The sequence below is a fragment of the Aspergillus tanneri genome, assembly GCF_003426965.1.
Source record: "Aspergillus tanneri strain NIH1004 chromosome Unknown AapTan_3_pilon_pilon_pilon, whole genome shotgun sequence".
NCBI lineage: Eukaryota > Fungi > Ascomycota > Eurotiomycetes > Eurotiales > Aspergillaceae > Aspergillus > Aspergillus tanneri.
The window spans coordinates 4,324,904-4,344,694 of record NW_022984630.1 but is presented as its reverse complement, the minus strand read 5'-3'; the positions used below and the strand labels follow the sequence as shown (position 1 = coordinate 4,344,694).

At 48.2% G+C, this 19,791-nt stretch overlaps 5 protein-coding genes across 5 annotated transcripts; 1 reads left to right on the top strand and 4 right to left on the bottom strand.

Annotated features, from left to right (window-relative positions):
• Positions 1–824: 824 nt before the first annotated feature.
• ATNIH1004_005226 (uncharacterized protein) lies at positions 825–3,786 on the top strand (the record flags this gene model as incomplete). Its single annotated transcript, XM_033569880.1, has 4 exons — positions 825–905; positions 981–1,714; positions 1,831–1,979; positions 2,036–3,786. 4 exons carry the CDS (start codon positions 825–827, stop codon positions 3,784–3,786), a joined length of 2,715 nt encoding a protein of 904 aa, XP_033428686.1.
• Positions 3,787–3,863: 77 nt separating this feature from the next.
• On the bottom strand, positions 3,864–4,738 carry ATNIH1004_005225 (Fig1 domain-containing protein; the record flags this gene model as incomplete). The annotated part of the gene is made up of 2 exons (XM_033569879.1): positions 3,864–4,242; positions 4,362–4,738. 2 exons carry the CDS (start codon positions 4,736–4,738, stop codon positions 3,864–3,866), a joined length of 756 nt encoding a protein of 251 aa, XP_033428685.1.
• Positions 4,739–7,569: 2,831 nt separating this feature from the next.
• Positions 7,570–11,123, bottom strand: ATNIH1004_005224 (uncharacterized protein; the record flags this gene model as incomplete). Its single annotated transcript, XM_033569878.1, has 9 exons — positions 7,570–7,809; positions 7,908–8,074; positions 8,151–8,275; positions 8,336–8,382; positions 8,648–8,904; positions 8,972–9,229; positions 9,312–9,578; positions 10,774–10,912; positions 11,115–11,123. The coding sequence occupies 9 exons, from the start codon at positions 11,121–11,123 to the stop codon at positions 7,570–7,572; spliced, it is 1,509 nt and encodes a 502-aa protein (XP_033428684.1).
• Positions 11,124–12,187: 1,064 nt separating this feature from the next.
• ATNIH1004_005223 (sugar porter family MFS transporter) lies at positions 12,188–13,909 on the bottom strand (the record flags this gene model as incomplete). The annotated part of the gene is made up of 3 exons (XM_033569877.1): positions 12,188–13,046; positions 13,104–13,752; positions 13,810–13,909. The coding sequence occupies 3 exons, from the start codon at positions 13,907–13,909 to the stop codon at positions 12,188–12,190; spliced, it is 1,608 nt and encodes a 535-aa protein (XP_033428683.1).
• A 2,379-nt stretch (positions 13,910–16,288) lies between these two features.
• Positions 16,289–18,096, bottom strand: ATNIH1004_005222 (uncharacterized protein; the record flags this gene model as incomplete). Its single annotated transcript, XM_033569876.1, has 10 exons — positions 16,289–16,372; positions 16,421–16,536; positions 16,588–16,615; positions 16,664–16,861; positions 16,916–17,130; positions 17,181–17,324; positions 17,370–17,701; positions 17,778–17,850; positions 17,896–17,909; positions 17,996–18,096. The coding sequence occupies 10 exons, from the start codon at positions 18,094–18,096 to the stop codon at positions 16,289–16,291; spliced, it is 1,305 nt and encodes a 434-aa protein (XP_033428682.1).
• Positions 18,097–19,791: the final 1,695 nt, after the last annotated feature.

Below are 19,791 nucleotides of genomic sequence, written 5' to 3'. Positions count from 1 at the left end.
CAGAATGGACTCTGCAGAAGAACCTTGAATCTACATCCCTTTGGAACGTGGCCAATTCCATCTTCAGTTTTCTTGCCCACTCTCAGTTATTCACCTATACAGAACCCAAAAGTTGATGGACGGCTAGATCTGTTAAAAGTGTTCTTTGTTAAGCCAAATATTACCACTATTGTACAGGTAATATGAAGCCCTCCATCCACATAATAATAACCATATAAATCATTCATAGTCTTCAAGTACATAAGCGAGGCATTTAGATGTTATTCAATCTTTATACACACTAAGTTGAGATAGGGCCCTAGGTTAAGATAGGACCACAGTTGCAAACAGGCCTGCGGTCGCAGTCCCCTCCTGAACTGGATACTTTGAACTAATCGATCTCCGATTCAACTTAACTGTGGGGAATATCTTCGGTGTCTTACTCTATTAGAGGACACTTCGATAGCAGACGATTATAGCCAACAGGGCCTTGGTCGTCTACAATGCTTCACTGAGACATGACTTCTTATGATGTTTTAAGCTGATGTATGTGAAAGGAGAAGTGAAATAAGTTGCCACGTCACTAAGAGCTAACTGTTACGGGTAGGTACCGCGAACTTCTCCCAATATTATACACACGAGGAACACTTTCATCGTCGTCCTCTACTAGCTTATTCGAATATCATCATTGTTGATACGCCATTATCATTATTAGTAATTTTGCATGATAATTGGAATTCATTTTTGCTTTTCCCTTCAATGTTTCCCATGATTAACGCGTCTTGACCACTGTCCAATACAAAGCTGAGCACCCCTGCAACTAGCCTCACCATATTACATTAGCCATGCACCTCCACTTCGCGTTCGAATTGTCAGCTCTGACCAAGTCAATGCACCCCGAAAACAGTTTAATAACAGCACATAATGTACGCACTGGGGCTTTAATCTGAGTGAGGGCAAAATAATCACTGCATGCCATAACGCAATCCAATCCTGCTCAGCAACCATCCCGTCGCGTCCTGGAATGGATCAAGCAGCAACACGCCGAAGCGGGGGAAGCTTCACGAAAAGCGCGTAAACCAAGGATAAAACCTCGAAACTCGCTGGAAGACGCCCTGCAAAATGATCCAGCCGCATCCGGCAGAATCCCGGAGCAGATTCCACTGCCTGAATCTCGCGATGGGTTGTCCACGGCCAGTGACCCTGGAGAACGAGATAGAAATGCAACGAAGCCTTCGCTGGAGGTAATTGATCGTGACGACACTTTCGTACTGCCTTCGTCTATTCCATTGCCGCCGTCACCAAAACAACAGCCAGCACAACGGCAGGCGGCCAAAGAACCGAGAAGGGAACCCCCGCCGCGCCAACCCTACAGTCGGATTCTGGACCGCGCAGCGGACGCATTCGACCACATCAAATACGGCAATGTCCGCAAGACTCCTCGCGTGGAGAAAACCTCCATCACGCTCTACGAGTACTACGACGATAGCACGGCGTCGAGGGTGGAGATCGAGAACGCCGAATTGATTTCCCTCTACCGCGACACGCCGGAGGGATTGAACGGGCGTGTTTTTATCGTCGAAGACCTGTCAGAGGGTACTATCCACGCCTTGGGGGAGGCGTTCGGACTCACTCCCGAGTTCTTCGAGGAGCATCTGTTGAACTCTGGGTACGGCGGCGCGCAGTATGATGATCCGCCGAGGCGGTCATGGAAGACAGCTGGTTTGAACAAGTCGTATGTGTCGATCCAGTGGTTTCGGCCCATGTATCGTCGTCCACCATTATTTCAAATCGGGACCGGGAAGACCTGCTTGATTTAGATGCTGATGGGTTGGAATGCATATATGGCAGCTCGAGTATTAGTCTCAAAGCAGAGACGAATATATTTCGCTCCGAGTGGGATCTGCGCGTTGATCCGCGCGGGACGGCGAAGGAGTGTGGGTTAGTGGAACGGGCGTCGATTTGGAGGAAGAATGCTGAGAATATGGACTATGAAAATGGTGAGTGATTACCTCCCATGGAAAATGATTTCTGGAAAGACTGACCGGAATTGTAGTTATCGTGCTGCTTGATCCTCTACCGACGATTAGCATCAGCCATGATTGGACGCTTCAAATCCCAAGGATCGCTGTTGACGCTCATGGTGATCGCGATGATCATGATACTGGAAATAATGACAGAACGGGAACTCAACCGATCCTGGTAATCGAGGGCGATGATGCCGTCGAGGAGTTTGCGATTCCCATCGAGAACCCACGGCGAGAGACGAGAACACGTTCGGTGTTGGACTGGCTGCTCAAGCGACGCAGACCAGAAGTTGATAAGAGGAATGTGAACGTGAAGACAAACTTCCAGGTTTTAGTCAAGCAGATGGCTCCTCGAAAGACCATTACTACCGTTCTCGAGGAGGCTTTTTTGACAGGAGATTCCCTGGACACTTTCCAGGATGAACTCAACGAGACTAGGTGTACCCGTCAGGAAATTCATGATATAGTAGACAGACAGACCACACCCGTCAGTCTACTCGATACGTTGTTTGAGATCATCCGCCAAGACACCTCGACTTTGCTCCGGGTGCTCAACCAGATCTTAAGCGACATGGAGCTCGATATTCTTGACGACACGAAGATGGAAGATCGACTGGCATTGTGGCGTCAACTCATCAGTAAAGCTGAGCGAGAGCTCTTGGAACTCAAAACCTCTATTATGAGCTTTCTGGCTTTTTCTGGTATCACACACCCAGCCGATACATCTCCAGAAACCGCAGACAACATCCCAGATATCATAAGAAACGTATCAGATCTCTTCGAGGAAATCCACCGGATGCTCGCCAGGCTCCGGCGTGCGTCTTCATCCTTGACATCCAATATGGGTCTCCTGGACAGTCGACGCTCCATCGACGAGCCGCGCGCCGTGACGCGACTCACCGAGCTGGTGTTCATCTTCATTCCGCTATCGTTTTCATCATCTGTTTTTGGGATGCAAATCGAGCCATTCAAAGACTCGGCTCCGCTGTGGAATTTTTTCGTTGTCGCAATCACCGTAACGACTTTCGCGTACCTGATGCGGCTCACAATACGCAGCCAATGGCTAGGAAATCTGAACCAGAGTGTGAAGCTGGATGTCAGACGGTACGCGGAGCAACACAGCCTTCCAGTGCAGGTCCGGTCACTGTCGATGTTGCTACTCTTACAATGGTTCGGAAGCACACTCAAACGGAGCATCAAAGCAACCTGGGCATGGATAGACAGGAATGGTCGCAAGGCTGGGACCGAGTTATGGAAGGTGGTCGGATTCCCCATCAGTTTCATCCTGGTTATCGGCATTGTTGCAGTAGCACCTATCGCCGTACTCTGGACTCGGAATATGGACCGAGGTGTGAAGGGCACAGTTACCCTCGTGATCATGCTTGCCCTCCTAGGCCTTGTGGGCATACCATACTGGCGAAATTCCGATCCCGACTTTCGCTATGCATTCCCGAGGCTCGTTATGCGCTTGCCCAAGCGTATTCCCCCAACAACCCGCTTGTTACTTCTTTTGGCCCTTGGGATAGTGGCCTTCGTTGCAATTCCGCTAGCGTTGATATGGACACGTCCACTGGCGTCGGGTATTAAAGCCGGCTTGACTGCGGCCATCCTGGTGATTTTGGTCACCGGTGTCGTGTTTCTTGGGATGATGGGGCTCTTTTATTCTAGGGTTATAGATTTTTCGCGGAGAAGTGTCCCTTCGGAGGGGACACCCGTCTCTGCAGAGGCGGTCGTACAGCCTACGAGCATGCGCCCTTTGCGTGCTTATAATCTTCGATAACTTGGGAAACATCTCGTATTATATAGTGCTCTTGTCCTAAATCCCCTCAAATCAAACACATATCAAAGTATACACTATCAAAAAAAACCCAACTCTTCATCCATCAACTGACGAATAAGGCTAACACTCATGACCATAACCAGCAACGCCAGAGCAACAATCGCCATGCAGACCACCGCAGCCCATCCGAGAACCATCGCCGCCATCCCAACATGGCTCTCGATGGCCCCATACGTGAGTCTCTCAGACATGGTTCCTGCAGCACTGCTATTGACATGCTGCCAGAGAATTGAGTCCAATCCGAATATGAACCCCAGTGCACCCAACCCCAGTGCAGCCCGGAAAAGGAAGGGCTTGACTTCGCGCTCTGACCCGTCCTCCCCGATTTCTTCATGCCATCCAGGAAAAGTTGATAATAGAATAAAGCAAAGGAAGGTCAGGACGACAGCTATAAATCTAGTTCCTCATGTTAGGATTATCCTCCCGCTTCTCGTCATACTGTCTAGCTCTATAAAATATATGTACGTGTATATAAGGCGATGGGGATAAAATAATACGAAATCCTAGGAACTTACATCAAACCATCAAAAACAATCGTGTCTTTGAAATTCTTCGCAATCCAAATCAGATTCAGTGGATTGGCAGTGTCATTGCTGCCCTGTATTCTCTCTGCCTTGACCATGCTGGCCAGCGCCGCAGCACTGCTGGAACAGAATCGCGCACCGTCACTCCGGGTCAGACAGAGACCCATGTACCCCGCCCGCACTTCCAGAATTGTGTCATTGCGGGGCTGCGATACATTATAGACTTTTTCTACAATGCCGGGGTTTACCAACACGGGGTCGCTTGGGCTCGAAGTGCTGGCATTCCTGTATTGAAGGGAGACCAGATAGACATTGCTCAGGCCGTTGGAGGAGGTGCATCCGGCGAGAAGAACAGCTGGTGGATTCATTAGCGCTTCGCGTACGGAAAGGGGAAAATAAAATAGAATAAAAATCAAGATCAAGCACACTGTCTACGATATCTTATATAAAAGGATAATCGCAATTGAACTGACAATCATTATAACATGGTGGTACCCGATCATGGGAATAAACCCTGTGGACGCCAACTGTCAACTGAACCCCGCTCGGCAGGATAACATTGAAGGGGGGGAATCAGTCTCATACTGGCGAGGCCGCTTTGAATTCTCATATTGTCGGGGAACGTTCAATTGACTGGGTACAGCAGATAAGTATATATATACTTAACCAATGGGCGACTCATAGACACGAGTTAGGGCTCATTTGATCATTTGCAGAATACAAGATAAAGGGACAAAGTGGAAGGGCGAGGTAGGAACGCGTGAATTCTTAATCTGGGTATATTTGCTCTTTACTTTTGGTACACGATATTTCTTCTTCTTCTTCTTAATTCATTCTCGCCGACCCGGCCGCCCCCAACGGCGAACATGCGGCACGGATCTGTTGGGGCCACTGCCCGGCTCAGCAGCCTCTAACTAGCTATCTATTCTCTATTTCCTTCCGGGTGATGTCTGTTGTTATGTTGCTAGTATACATAATTCCACGAATGTGGATATGACCAGTTACGTGACTAAAGGCAGTCACGGACCATCTGGCTAGGTTACTGGCAGCCAAGTTAAACGGTTTATGTGCGTGGTATGGGAATGAACCCAGGGTGTATCTATCCTCACTTTCTCCCTTTTTCCCTTAGTTATTACAGGAATGAGAAAGCCATGGACTCGGAGATATCTTTCCAAGGCAGCAGAGTTACCACCGCTAACCACGGGTGAGAGGGCCCTTAACTCCTTCGGGGCGATTTCTGGATACCACAGCCGGAAAATTTGCCTTTCGGCCAATTTTTTTGGCTGTAAGTCGGATGCCAGAGAGTGCGTCGGCTGTTGGACTACTGAAACACCATCCATACAATGTGAACAAGGCTTTTCAGTATTAGTTCCAGCTTCTTTGTACTGCTGAACGCCCGGAAACCAGTCTGTTCGCGGTCGAGAGTTTCTGGTTTCCAGCATCCAGGCATTCAGGCATCCAGGATTGTTTCCATTGCTCGATTTTCCTTTTTTCGCTAAGTGTATTCTGGATATTGTATATAAACGACTTTAGATCATGGAGTAGAACCTGGAGAAAAGCAGACTTCAGAGCTCCATATAGTCTATTGCCTATTCAGCAAAGTTCCACTTGATACCTAGTAACTATTTACCATGCCTCGAGGAGACAACTTCATTATCTTTTTCCAACCGCGAATCTCCAATGCCTATTTTACCTGAAGCTTTTGACAACGTGTTGTGCAAGCTTACACCAGGCATCTGTTGAAAGAAGAGAGAGTAATAATCTAGGATAAACCTGCAAGTGACGTGTATTATTGAGCGCCAGTCCCAACGGTTGAAAAGGCCATGGCACCTCAGGATAATTACATCCAGCCGATCTCCGCGCTATTTTTGTTTCGATAATTTTCTGGACCAGCCAGAACTTCGATTCCTGAAGTTTACGAAACTTAATATAGTGAAGATGCTAGTTAATTTCCTTGAGAATCATCTGGTGGTTTTTAAAAGGGCACTCTTTTCAATCTGTGCTCGCTGTGCGGCGGCTTATTAGGGCAAATTTGGGGATGGCCAAATAGGCAGCGGGGATGGCCATCTAGGTTGTTCCCCACCTTATGGGGGAAGAATTACGACTTTTGGCTGCGCTTTTTATTATACCTTTGTACGCAATATAACTTTCTTGGCACTAAATTCATTGTAGATTTACACCGAAAGTCACCGATTGCAGGTACCCGAACCGCAGACCTAGTTTATAATGCCTTCCGGGAATTCTTCTTTCGACCATTTACTAGTCGCCATTCGATTAGCCATTACTCCCGAAAATGTTAGTTATTTCCTAAGGTATTTCATTTGGAACATTCGTATATGCCGGCGGCAAAGAGATGACTGAATATGGTGCTAGCAATCTACTGTATGAACATGCATGCCATTTGGGTCTGCTAAGCGCCAACGCCACGTAGTTCCCTGAAAAGCCGGATTTGCACGTGCGAAATAGAAAACGTCTTTCTACCCACCAAATCCGAAAGTATGTCATCTGAAAGAAGAATCGTGGCCCTCAACGCTAATATAATGGATCTTTGGTCTTTTGCACATATGTAGGCTTCTCAACTTTTTCCAATATAAATACCGATATCCTATTATGTTCTGATAGTCTCCTAACGTCGAGATTTTGAGAGTTAGTATACCTAGATCCGACGACGTCACCACTTGCTAAATCAACTCTGCGACTACTGGCGATTCACCCGTCTCTATCATCAGCTATCATGTCATTAATGGAATGAAGAACAGATCCTATTGTCAAGAAGAATACATTGATCTCGCGGGACGAGGATCGTATATAGCACAAATAGGGATGGAGCGCCTGTAGCCTTGCCTCACGGTAGAATACCAGCTCTGTATCAATGCTGAGATTCGGCACCCTTCCAGGGGTTGCACTTTCTACCAGGAAATCAAAGGTTCGTTGCGGAGCCCCACATTCTGCAGGGCCATTTCCCCCGACTCTTGTACGAGACATGGAGAAAATAATAGGTGGGGGGAAATGACAAGTGTAGTAACTTCCTGTCTGCTCCAAATTTCAGCGTCATTTGTGGCCGAAAATGGCATGCCGCTTGGAACCAAATGGAAATACACAAACCAGTAAATATTGGGTTCGTGGAGTCCAGAATTCCCCATTATAGATGGAATTGGTTGAAATGGGAAAAGAGACTTACGGTAGCAAATTGAGCTGCCTAGTGTTGGGCGGCGCTAGGAAGGCAGTCTAACCTCCGCTGTCGTCTGAACATTTTTGCCTTTAATTTCACTAGCAGTCTCACTACCACCTCATGCCCGTTCTCAATTGCCAATAAGATCTGTCTGGTTGGTATTGCTTTAGATTCAATATTGGCATTATTGGCAAGCAACAGCTTTACCACTTTACGGCCCTCCCAAGCTGCCCACGAGAGTGGTGTAAAGCCATTTTTGCTTTTAGCCTAACTCTAGTAAAATCCAAGGTGCTAGGGGGCCAAAAAAAAAAAAAAAAAAAAAAAAAAAAATTCATGGATAGAATATATTTGACTTTACTACACACCCAATTGCCCGCGACGGCGCCCGGCCGTAGGCGAACCAATGAGCCGACACTTTGTCCATATCGCGTGTCCGGAACGGAGAGGACATACACCTCGGAGACGTAGGGGAGTTCACAGATCTGTGATTCGACTTCGTATGCTGGGATCCTCAACCCGCTGAAACGCACGACTGTGCAACTAGTTATTAGTGAACCATCCGACGAAGGTACGGGGCAGGAAACACGCCTTGTGACGTGTGAACCTACAATCGGCGGATGCGCGGCCATCAATGACATACGTGCCATCACGGTCCCGGTGAGCTAGGTCCCCCGTTTTGAAGTATCCGTCGTCGTCGAAGGCATCCCGGGTTCGCTCTGCATCGTCGATGTACCTGGAGACGAATGAGACGGAAGGATGACTTCAAAATCTGCTGGGCTGGAGACGGACATACCCTAGCATCATAGTTGGGGCTTTCACAAGCAGCTCCCCGGGGTCACCCTCTAATTAATCTCCACACCCGGTAACGGATTGCCGATAAATGGCTGTTGTCGAAACGCAGGTTAGGATGACCCGCCGCGACAGACGTTAGGGGCAAGAAGGGGGGAAGGGATCCCGACCTGAGAACCATCCGTACTTTTGGTGAAGCTAAATGCCATCACCTCTCGTCCCAGCTCCGAAGAACCATACTTTACGATCCACGGCCGGTTACGTAGTTTTAACCAGAACCGCTTCGCAGCAAAGGCATCCCACCCCCAAACCATACCACCCGGAGATTGTGCACCCCTTCGTCATATTTCGAGAGCTCTGAAGTTGGCAATGAACGGAGGGACTCCTCGTAGTACGACCGCAAAACACTCCAGAATCGAGTTGCCCCGGCCAACACTGTCACCCCGCCTTGTCCCAGTCGTTCCCAGATTGGCTGAGCTTGGATGCCGCCGGGGAAGAGCTCTGCCCGGGCCCCGACGTAAATAAGGTCCATGAGATTAAGGACTCCTGAGAGGCCATTCACCGGGCGGTAGACTATTGCGACGTCACTTGAAGTACAGTCGGGCGGAACATGTAAAAAAGCGTCGGGGCAGAACGACACCCTTGGGAGGCCCGGTGGTCCCAGACGTGAAAAGCAGAAGGCCCGGCTGTGCAGGCGGAAACGAAATCTCATCTGTGATATAAGGGACGGCCGTGAAACTTTCGTCGAGCGCGTAGTGGATGGGAATCAGACAACAGCGGGCCGGGGTGGCTCCCAGTATCTGGGACGCTAGTTTGGTCTGATCCGATGCGACCAACAAACCAGCCGCGCGACATTTCGCTAAAAGCCACTCGCCCTCTCCAGGGAGAATGTTCGTCGCTGGACACGCACCACCAGAGTTAGGCATGGCCGGGTTGTTTCCTGGCCGCGGGGGAAGCGCCCATGCACTCTGACTACCTACATAATGGCACTGCGGCGGCGCCTATAGCAATGGTTGCATAGAATGCCACCAGAAATTCATAACTCAGAGTCGCGAGGATTCCAATGTAGACTCCGTCATTCTCCCTTAACACTCCCTGGGCATTGAAAAGACTGGGGGGTAACTGAGCCTGGATTCTGGCTCGGAATGCCACCACATCGCGCAGGAATTGGGCCGAAGTGGCAGCGATGTGTTTGGCGGCGTCGTGTATTAGGATGCTGGGGTTATCCTGGGCATTTGGACGAGCTTCTGGGAAAGGGGGTCATTGGGAAGACCAAGGATCTTGTTTGAAGCCATGAGCAGCGGAACAAAATCAACTAAAAATCAGAGCAGCCGAAGGAGACGGGGAAACAACGAGAAGACAACAAAGGGGGTTCCGGCGGTGGTGGTGTGCGAGGAGATGCCCCTAACTGTAGAGACGAAACGGAAGTGAAAGCGTATTTTATCCTGGCATGTTTGTCCTCAACAATGGGACAATTTCCTGGCAGGCTGAAATTAAAAAAAAGAAAGAAAGAAAAAAGAAAAAGCAACATGTTATCTGTTTCTGCGGGTCAGGGAGAAGTAAACTACGTAATAAAGCGGTTCGACTAGGCTGATGAATATGCAGGATGGAAACTCAGAAGTCAGCCTCGGCGTTCAGACATTTCATGGCAAACTCGCCATGGTCAATAAGAGGCGGCAGTTGTCTATTTGGCGCGTTTCCTGCCCACAATATATTCTGTGTCAACTTCACACGACGCTATATACTGAGACGATACTTTGATGCTGACAGCAACAACACTATACACTATGAATCCTACCCCGAGCTTCCCTGATGATCCATTCTTCCATCGCATGGTCCAATTCGCAAACGGGCCATCCCGGGTCGCCATAAACGATGCAATAATTCCCTAGGTAGTTCGAGAAGCGGCGTTCTTTGTCAGGGGCTGAACCAGTAGAACTTATAGGATAGGCTATATACAGAAAGGAATCTTTGGAGAAAGGAAAAAGAAACAAAAAAAAGAAATACGAAATGAGAGTCACGTGTTGTGGGTTATCGAAGGCCAATAGGCCAGAGAAATAAACGGGCATCTCGACCCAACGCTTGGAGCACCTGTCGGCTCGAGTCATACATTATCAGAAAAGATTTATGAAGTTACTACGTATGTAGTGCGTTAAAGCGCCAAAGAAGGGGTGTTTAATATCTCCAGCTTCTACCAGAGGTTAAGAGACTAGCTGCGCTTGGGGACTCGGAGTCGCCATATTAGCTCTAGTGTTAACAAGGTATTAAGAAATCCCCATCGCGGAAGGCTAGTGAAATAATTTGGTTATCGGACAGTATACCAGTTGGTAATCTCCGTGCATAAAGAATTTAGTTCTAAGATTAATAATTAGAATCGGAGCACATAGGTGTTTAAAAGGTGCATGAAAAGATGCTCTTACCTATTAGCATCTTCTGGCCAACCTTTAAGATTGCGAAACTCGATGGTGGCACAAAGAGCATCGCGTTTGCTATTTGGGTCTTCAAGGTAAAATAGCTCGATATCGCGGTAGCAGACTGAGTCTGGAAGGTCGTCCACCGAAATGTGTTTGTAAAGGTCGCTCTGGAAGGTCTAGCTATGTTCGCGTTTGCCCAGAGACGACCTGTCAGTTAGGGAGGTTTTCTGTGGAAGTAGGACGCCTGGCCGAGTCCTGGTAATGCGGACTGGAGCTGGATTGTGGTAAACTAAATAATCATAGGTAATACATGCTTGAGAAACTGTTTGTTATATTCGCCTTGCACCTGGGTCTAAGAAGGTCGCGTACTCGTTGCATCTGTTCATGGATTTGGTTATTCACGCGATGCCAGCCGAATAGGACGAAGTATTAATAAAGGCGATGCTAGTACTTATTATATAACTAAAGCGCCTTTTCTCACGAGGTCTTGTACATCCAATCGAAAAAGTTTATGTCAATTGCTTGGTCCTCCGAGAGTTGGTATTCTACGTAGTCCTCTTTCGACTGTATTTAATATCTGTTGGTCGTGGGTTATTTCTAAACCAGCTCTTGAGAGTTATGAGTAAACTATGCTTACTTTCTCCAGTACCTTTCGACCATAGCAAGGCCTTCAAGCGCCCTGGGTTTATAATTTGGAGGAAGCTATCCGAAGCGTCGGAACCATTCCAGTCTGGCTCTTGTTTCTTCGCAGAGAATTGGGTCGGTCCAGTACTGATGCTCATCAGGATTCACTGGGGGGAGGGGAGGGGGCGCCATAGAAATAACAAGACCCAAATATTATGGAAATGGGACTCTATTCTGCAAGTTATTCCCAGCACGATCGAACTTGGGGGTTTGGAGACTAAGGTATTGAGGTGGGAGGAGGATGGGAGGGTGAAAAGAGGAAACCAAGGGAGAGGAGAAAAGGTATCATTTTGTATAACACCGGACACGGCTAGGGGAAATTAGAGGAGAGCCGAATTTAACGGCAGAGAAAGCCACTTTTGGCGTCGCTTTGGTCGTGAGTCGAAACGAACAGAAACGCTTTGCTGAGTTTAAGCGCAGCGCCAACATCATCACATCAGGATGGTGACTAAACATGCTTGGCGGGTACAGAATAATGGTGTGAGGCACGTAGTGGGACGTAATGAAGCGGCGGCTCGCCGATGAATTTACTGGTGGAAATGCCACCGTTTATAGCCTCGTTAGCGGTCATTTTCGGCATCAATTTCACAAGTCCTCAGATCCTATGTGTAATTACCATGTTGATTGGATAGTAGGTTACAAGCTGGATGGTCCCAAGTCATATTGTATCGAATTGATACTGAGTATTGATCTAGATCCTATTATCTATCATCGCAATCATATCTATCATATCCGTCTATTATATCCTTATAACCGAGCTAGTTCTTCTCCGGATCAGTGGAGCCCACCACATTCGATTCGGTACTATCACTCTCGACATTCTTAGTCACAGAGTCCTGGTCGGCACCGCCGAAACCATACTGCATGGCTACGCGTTCCACCTCCTCGTCGGACAGCTTGGGCAGCTCCTTGGCGGCGCGCACGTAGCTCATCTTCTCCACATAACCCTTGGCGAAGATCAGATCGATTTCCTCGAGGGACCGGCCCGAAGTCTCAGGGTAGAAGATGTAGATGACAGGGATGAACAGGGCGTTGATAACAGCGAAGAAGAGATAGGTACCCCATTTGATATTCCGGACCATAATCGGGGTGACCATGACGATCAAGAAGTTGAATAGCCAGTTGGTGCAGGTGGAGATGGCGTTGGCTTTGGCGCGAGTCTTAATAGGCGAGATCTCTGCCGGATACAGCCACGGCAACGGTAACCAAGTAGCACCGAAGGTAGCGATGAAGGTGAACAGACCGACTGCGGCGCCCTTGGCGGCCTCGGTGGTATTAGGGATCAAACAGGCAAAGGTAATAACCATGGACAGACTCTGGCCCACGGAACCCCACAGGAACAGCTTGCGACGGCCGACGGTCTGGATCAGGAACCACGAGCTGCAGGCGAAAATGGAGTAAACGACCATGTTGACACCGCCCAGAATCATGGACATCAGATGATCCTGACCCAGGGACTGGTTGAAGAGCACGGGGAGATAGTAGATGACGGCGTTGCAGCCTCCGACCTGCTGGAAGAACTGCGACGAAGAACCCAGCAACATGCGACGGAAGTGCTGCGTCTTGCCGCCGGTGAAGACGGCGGACATGGGGGTGGACTTGCCGGCCATACCAGACCTGCAACCGTTAGCATCAGGATGCACTGTTCAAAGAAGAAAGATGTGCAAAACATACGCGCGCAAAGAATCTAAGATGATGGTCTTCTGAAGCTGAACATCGTGGTGGGAGACAGCCTTGCCCATCAGGGCGGCGATGACGCGCTCACCCTCCTCGTAGCGCTCTTGGGTGAACAGCCAACGCGGTGACTCAGGCAGCACGAGCAGGCCGAAGATGATGATCAGACCGAACAAGCACTGGAAGGCAATGGGAAATCGCCAGGTCAGGTCGTCGGGACCGTACGAGGCACCGAAGTCAACCCAATAGGAGATCAGGGTACCAATGGCGACGGTGCTGCCCTCGATACAGATAAGCAGACCACGGTTGGAAGTGCGCGAACATTCAGCTTGGTAGGTGGGGATGGTCGAGGTGTTCATGCCGTTGCCGACGCCGGTGATGACACGACCGATGCAGAACTGCGCCAGCGGAATGTGGCCAGTGAATGAGGTGACCTGCAGAATGACACCGACGATCATGACGGCAGCACCCAACATGATGGAATAACGACGGCCCAGCCAGTCACCACAGGCGAGGATGAATAGTGCTCCACCCAGACAGCCCAGCTCGTAGATGGCAGTGACGACACCCTGCATGGTGGAGTTGTTGCGCGTGGCGGTAAAGACATCGTTAAAGGGATCCGCGTCGATGATACCACTCATGACGCCCTCTGTGCGGGATTAGCAAGACGTCACGGAAACCCTCCTGCAGCGAACTGAAGACATACGGTCATAACCGAAAAGCAAGAAACCCATGGTGGCGCAGAAGGTCACCGACACCATCAGCTTCTGGCCGCTGAGGCCGGCGAACGTGGGAACGTCCGACATGGTGATATTCAGATGCTAAACAAGGAAGATCTGGAACCGACACAGAGTCTTTTCCATGAGAGGGACGGGCTCTTTATAATTGCTTCCCTGGGGAAATACCCCTGCGGAGAAGGCAGTTCTGACCCAGTCGTTGCAGAACAAGATACTCCACTGGTGACGACAGAACCAATGCCATTGCGAGATTTGACATGGATAAAAAAACTCTGCAATCCAACCCCAAGTTATGAACCTTCGTGCGGCCGAAGCCAAGAAGTGGGAGAGATGCCGAGATGCAACCCCGTGAACGGAGAAGGGTAGCCGAGGCAGATGGAGGAATACGTACTGCTGACTTCCAGTGCCGATTCTGACGAAAGAATAAGGCTCGGAGTTTGGAAGTCGCTGGTTTGAGCGACAGTTAGTCTTATCCCGGGCTTGGCATCTTGGGGAGCGGAGGTTCACTGGGTGTTGGATCTTTCTCCTTTCTCTTTCTTACTTACTCTGCCTGTCTCTTTCTTTTCCCTGTCATGTTTTATCTCTCTGCTGTTCTCTCGTCTATTTTTTCTCTGTCCCTAATTTTTGTTTCTGCCTTTTTCTTCACATTCTAAAATTTTCTCTCTTGGCGGCTTGGCGTTCCGTAGCGAGCCTCTCAGCGTGCGTCCAAGCCCTTGGCGCCCAGCGGTGGCGTCCCTCAGAGTGCTTGAAATCTCTTACTCTTAGTACTTTGGGGTGACATCGTCGCTGCCACAAAAGTCATCATGACAATACTAACGATTTTTAAGATAAATGGCCGATACATGTGCCCGTTGTGCCGGCTTTCCCCGGACCGAGAGTGTCTCGTGGGAGGCAGATTTCCCCGTGTTTGATCCCCACAGTCTCTCCGGCCTGCCGACCCTATTCCCCAGGGGCAGACTGTCACATTCACGGGCTGACTTAAATTCCGACCCTCGTTATATGGCCTGATCGCGATTTCCTCTGGTTCAGATTGATCATAAAGCCGAGCTGTGTGACACATTGTCGATCACATGGAATTCGTCATTCGACATCTGGAGAACCACCAGAAAATATCCCTCCATAGTCTTCGTATTCTTAGTAATACTCCGTGCTTTTGAGCAACTTCCATTTCACAGTAGAATCTCTAACGGCAGAACCTTGGCGCCAAGTCATGGCGTACTTAGCAGCGAGAAACGCCAAGACCATGGAGTGCCAAAGAGTGGCCTTTACGGGATATTAATATTGACGTGGTTGGTTGAGTTGAAGTGAAGTGTTCCTGTGGTTCCGGAGAAGTAAGACGATGGTCAGATTGGTGGGGAGTGGAAGAAGCATGGAAGATGGGTACACCCGATGTCTGGCATAGCGCGTATACATCTGGCTGATAATGACAAGATCGTCGTCCAAGAGTCTTGGGTCTTGCTGAGAGAGGATACTAAGGCTCTGACTATAATGGAGGTCGGATTTCCTACTTTTCTGGTCAATCTTGTTTCTCTTCAATTGTATGTAATTGCTGGTCAGAGTAGGTGTGGCTGTATTTGATACCTAGTATCACAACGAAGATGAAGCCTAGCTTACTGGTGCCTATTCAGAAACAGACCCAGTGCACTCTGATATTATATTTATCGTTTTGCTCGTCTTGAAATATCTGGCACCAAGTGTTCTTGATCCTATCTAGACTGCAGATTAATATGTCCTGGAAGACATAAGCACAAAATGAATAGCGCAGACCATCAAATTATATTTCCATCATTGGTTCTTGTGGGGAATTAACATAATACTAATAAAGTAAAAGATAAGTAACAGAAACGTTGTTCGACCCCGCATCAGCACCAGCGTACCATGGATTAAACATGATGCTTTCTGAAACAACCTGTTTCGCGTCACTACTCGATTTATGTTATATAGTTGTCTTGGCAAAACACCTCGCGTAAGTTGTTCTGATCACTGACCGACCAGTATAATATACCATATCGAAATAATAATGAAAGATGATAGAATATTTGACACTGGACAAGAGGTCTCAGTCTCGAAGATGATGTTGATGTTGACGTTGAATGTAGAGAACAAATATGGACAGCCTTGACATATTAGCCATCAAGTGCAACCAAATTCTATCAATACTGTCGGTCAGCTGAATACGCGTATGAGCTATATCACCGATCATAGACTATGGATCTGGATTGAAAAGGATAACGTCACTTGAGGTCTCTAACTGTCTGAATCTATCTGGGAGAGCCGGATAAAAGGTGAAAAACAAAGGAAGGAACAAAGTCGGACCGAGCAGTAGCTGAAGAGTGGGTAATATTGGCCCACTTTGGTCGACAGTTATCAACATACAACTAGCAATGGTATATACATCTATTGTACATTCTGAATACAAACAACTATCTATGTATATAGATTAAACTATCATGCATTATTCGCACACGAGAAGCTCGCGCTGCTTGGATCATCATGCAATGCTTTTCCGGAAACATACAGCCCAAGACCACACTACACATATTAGTATTTGAAGACACAAAGGAAGGAGTCAAGACATACAATGCATGCTGCAATACCAATGATGATCACGTTGAGAATAGTAAGGGTAGTTTTCATAGCTGTCGAAAAGTACCGTCCCTTATTGAGATACAACCAGAACATGGCAGGGAATCCGACTACATTAATCAGCATCAGTCTGTATGACACGAAGGGAGGGGGTTATATACAGGTGAACCAGCTTGCGAATAGCGACGCCTGGAATCGTCAGTCGAGCAATTCAAACAGAAGAGGAGACAAACGTACGATCAAACTGAGTAGGTTATTGAAAACAGGAATCGCCTCGGCGATAACCCACGCAATCACCCAAGATGCCACCGTAAGGCCTATCCAGGACCCCGTTGCAATAAAGTTCTTGCTGTGCATGTGTTCGGTATTGCGTAACAGACGCACATAGACATACTTGCAGGCAACGTGACCGACTACCACACCGCCGATGATAATCTAGGAATTTACATCAGTGCCAGAACAGACGTTACGCGATGCAAGACTCCTCACCGTCGGCAGGGCAATACCATAGGCAACCTTACGCACGACAGGACTAGCCGACCCCAAAGCAGGTGAGGTCACTTCGTCACCGGCGTACACATAGATCACAACAGCAACAACAATGTATAGAATGGTATCGGTCCCTTGGAGAAGAGCCAGAGCTTTGGGGTACTCCTTTGGATCCTTCAATTCGGAGATGAACCCGAAAAAGGCGACATTTCCAGCTGCATTGGTCAGACGGCAATGAGGAGAACAGATGGCAATGGCAACATACAGAAAGAAAACACAATGTTGCAGACAGCCAGGAAGGCTTTGTACAGACTGGTATCGACAGTGGCATGGATCTCGCCTTGCCAGGGTTTCTTCACGCCGACACCAACCATGGTAATCATGACGGCTGAAAAGATACTGATGAAGGCTGTGAAAGTTAGCAGTGCAGATGTTAGGGGACAAAGACACCTACAAGCTACTGAAAGATAAGACACGTTGGTCATCGTGCGAGGCAAGGATAGAATGCATGAGACAGCCATGCTGATGACACCGAAGACAATGGAACAGGTACCATGATTCGTAATGGAGTTCATTGCCACCGTGAAGGTGAGAATGTGACTAGCCATGATAAACAGCAGCAGCAGTAGCTGGCCGGTGCCCATGAACTCACGGCCCACTTTGCCGAGCAGTACCTCTCCAGCGTCCGCCATGCTCTGAATATGCGGGAAACGCCAGCGGAACTGGCCAATGACGTAGCCGGTGTAGGTGGCCAGCAGGCCGATTCCGAGCAGGAGAATCACGGCCCTGGGTATGTCAGTTATACGGTCATTGGATTACAAAAAAAAAAAAAAAAAAAAATGAATGAACGAAAATAGCTTACGGAACAAGGCCTAAGACAGCAACCACAGCGGGCAGGGAGAGAATTCCTAGAGAGACCGTCTCGGCCACCATCACTGCAAGATTAGTACGGAACAGACAGCAAAATCCAGGATGCTCACAGAAGCCGCATTGCCTGCGTCAGGTCAGCAGAAGCACAATATCGAATGAAAATCGGGTACTTGCCACCAACTCAAGACTTTGTACTTCACCTCAGCATACTCTTCATCTCCGAAGGTATCCTGATACTCAGCGGGCTGCTTCTCGTACTGCTTCTCCTCGTCCGAGGCGGGATCGGACTCGCGCTGATTGGAGACCTGCATCTGGCAGGAATTGATCTCTGAATTCATGAGAGGCTAGAGATGCAAGTAACGAGAGGAATCTTGATGGATTATGACTTGTTGGCCTTCCGACTTCGGGAAGACGAGGTGAGATCCCCGCAAAAAGGTAGAGAAAAAAGAGACGGGCTCCAACCCACACTAGTCACTGAAACCGGAGGAATATAAACTAACTTAAGCTATCCTACCGTCCATCCAGAAATCCAGAACTAAGTCAAGTGGACACACGATAATAGGGGATAAAGATGAACCAACTCCAGAATGGTTCCCAGCACCCCGTTGAATGCAGGCCAGAATGTTCTGAGTCACCATCTCCAGAGTAAATTTCTGCTTCTTGTGCGCTCCATTTGCTTTTCTCTTAGGTAATTGGCCACCCCCGACACCTCTTCACGTGGGGTTCCGACAGGGGCCGACTCCCATTGGCCAATAGGCCGGCAGATGAGACACCTCCAGGTACCACACTAACCATATGCGGAAAGTGTATAGCCTGCAGATTCCGCTCACGACAGATCCCGTGACTTCCGGGGGATCTTCTTCTGCTTACTAAATTGGGAATTCAGATCAGGTGATACTGCTGATCATTGTTCTCTTGCCCAATAAACCAACGATAAAGCCAATGAAGCTAATCTATTTTGAATGCATATATGCACTTATACGAAACGGAATTTCTAGCACAACTACAACTTTCCTCTTCTGGACGCCGCCAGGGACTTGCTTAGTGAGTATATCCCAACACGGGCCAGAGTTCAGTGCACACTTAGTGAGAGTAGTCATCTCTTTCCTTCTCTTCACGCGCCCTCTATTTTGACCGACTAGTTTGACTACCAAAATTTATTATTAACCGGCCGTCGAAATTACCCATGCCCATCCATTTATCTTACACGGATGACGTAGTTAATAGAAATGTATCGGACTTGTACGAGCGGCAAAATAACCAAAGAGGTGTGGAGAAGCCAAAAACAAATATATTCGCAGTCGTTGCGAATGTATCCCGCGAAGGTATAAATTTCTCTCCGTCTTCGAGGCAAACCTGTTGTATGGATGTACATGAGCCATTTTAACGCCTGATAGCCTACGCCGAATCCTTCTATTCAAATTCCCTTTCCCTTGAAATCCCGTCTCTTTTTCTCTTCTTTGGAAACTAGATTTATCACTTGTTGACCCCTGGGCAAATGAGCTTACTTTCAAGGTGAAGATACCCAGAGAGAAAAGCGCCGCGTGCGACGTGCGAGAAGTGGCTATAATCCAGACGCCCAAGAAGAAGAAGAAGATGCTATACGTGGGAAACATAAACGCATCGACGAAGATCAACAGTTACAATACAAATATGTGACCCTTTACATGGAGTAAATTGTACCTGAGGTATCAGAACCCTGCAGACCTGCAAAATTCCCTTCGAAGATATGAGCCACAAGGTTATCAGTTGAGCAAGGGCTGCAAAGCTCCGGCAATGGAGAATATCAAACGATTTATCTGCTGGTACATCTACTTACAAAAAGACACAGAAATGCTCATTAAATACCGACCTTGCGGTCAACTTTAGTATGTTCTAAATATATTATCGGTGGTTTCGAGGAAACAACGGACAGTAGGATCATAAAGGATGATCACAATAAAATATACTGTGCATGTAGACACACTTAACAAACCACCCTCTCACTAACAGCTCTTAGTGGATCA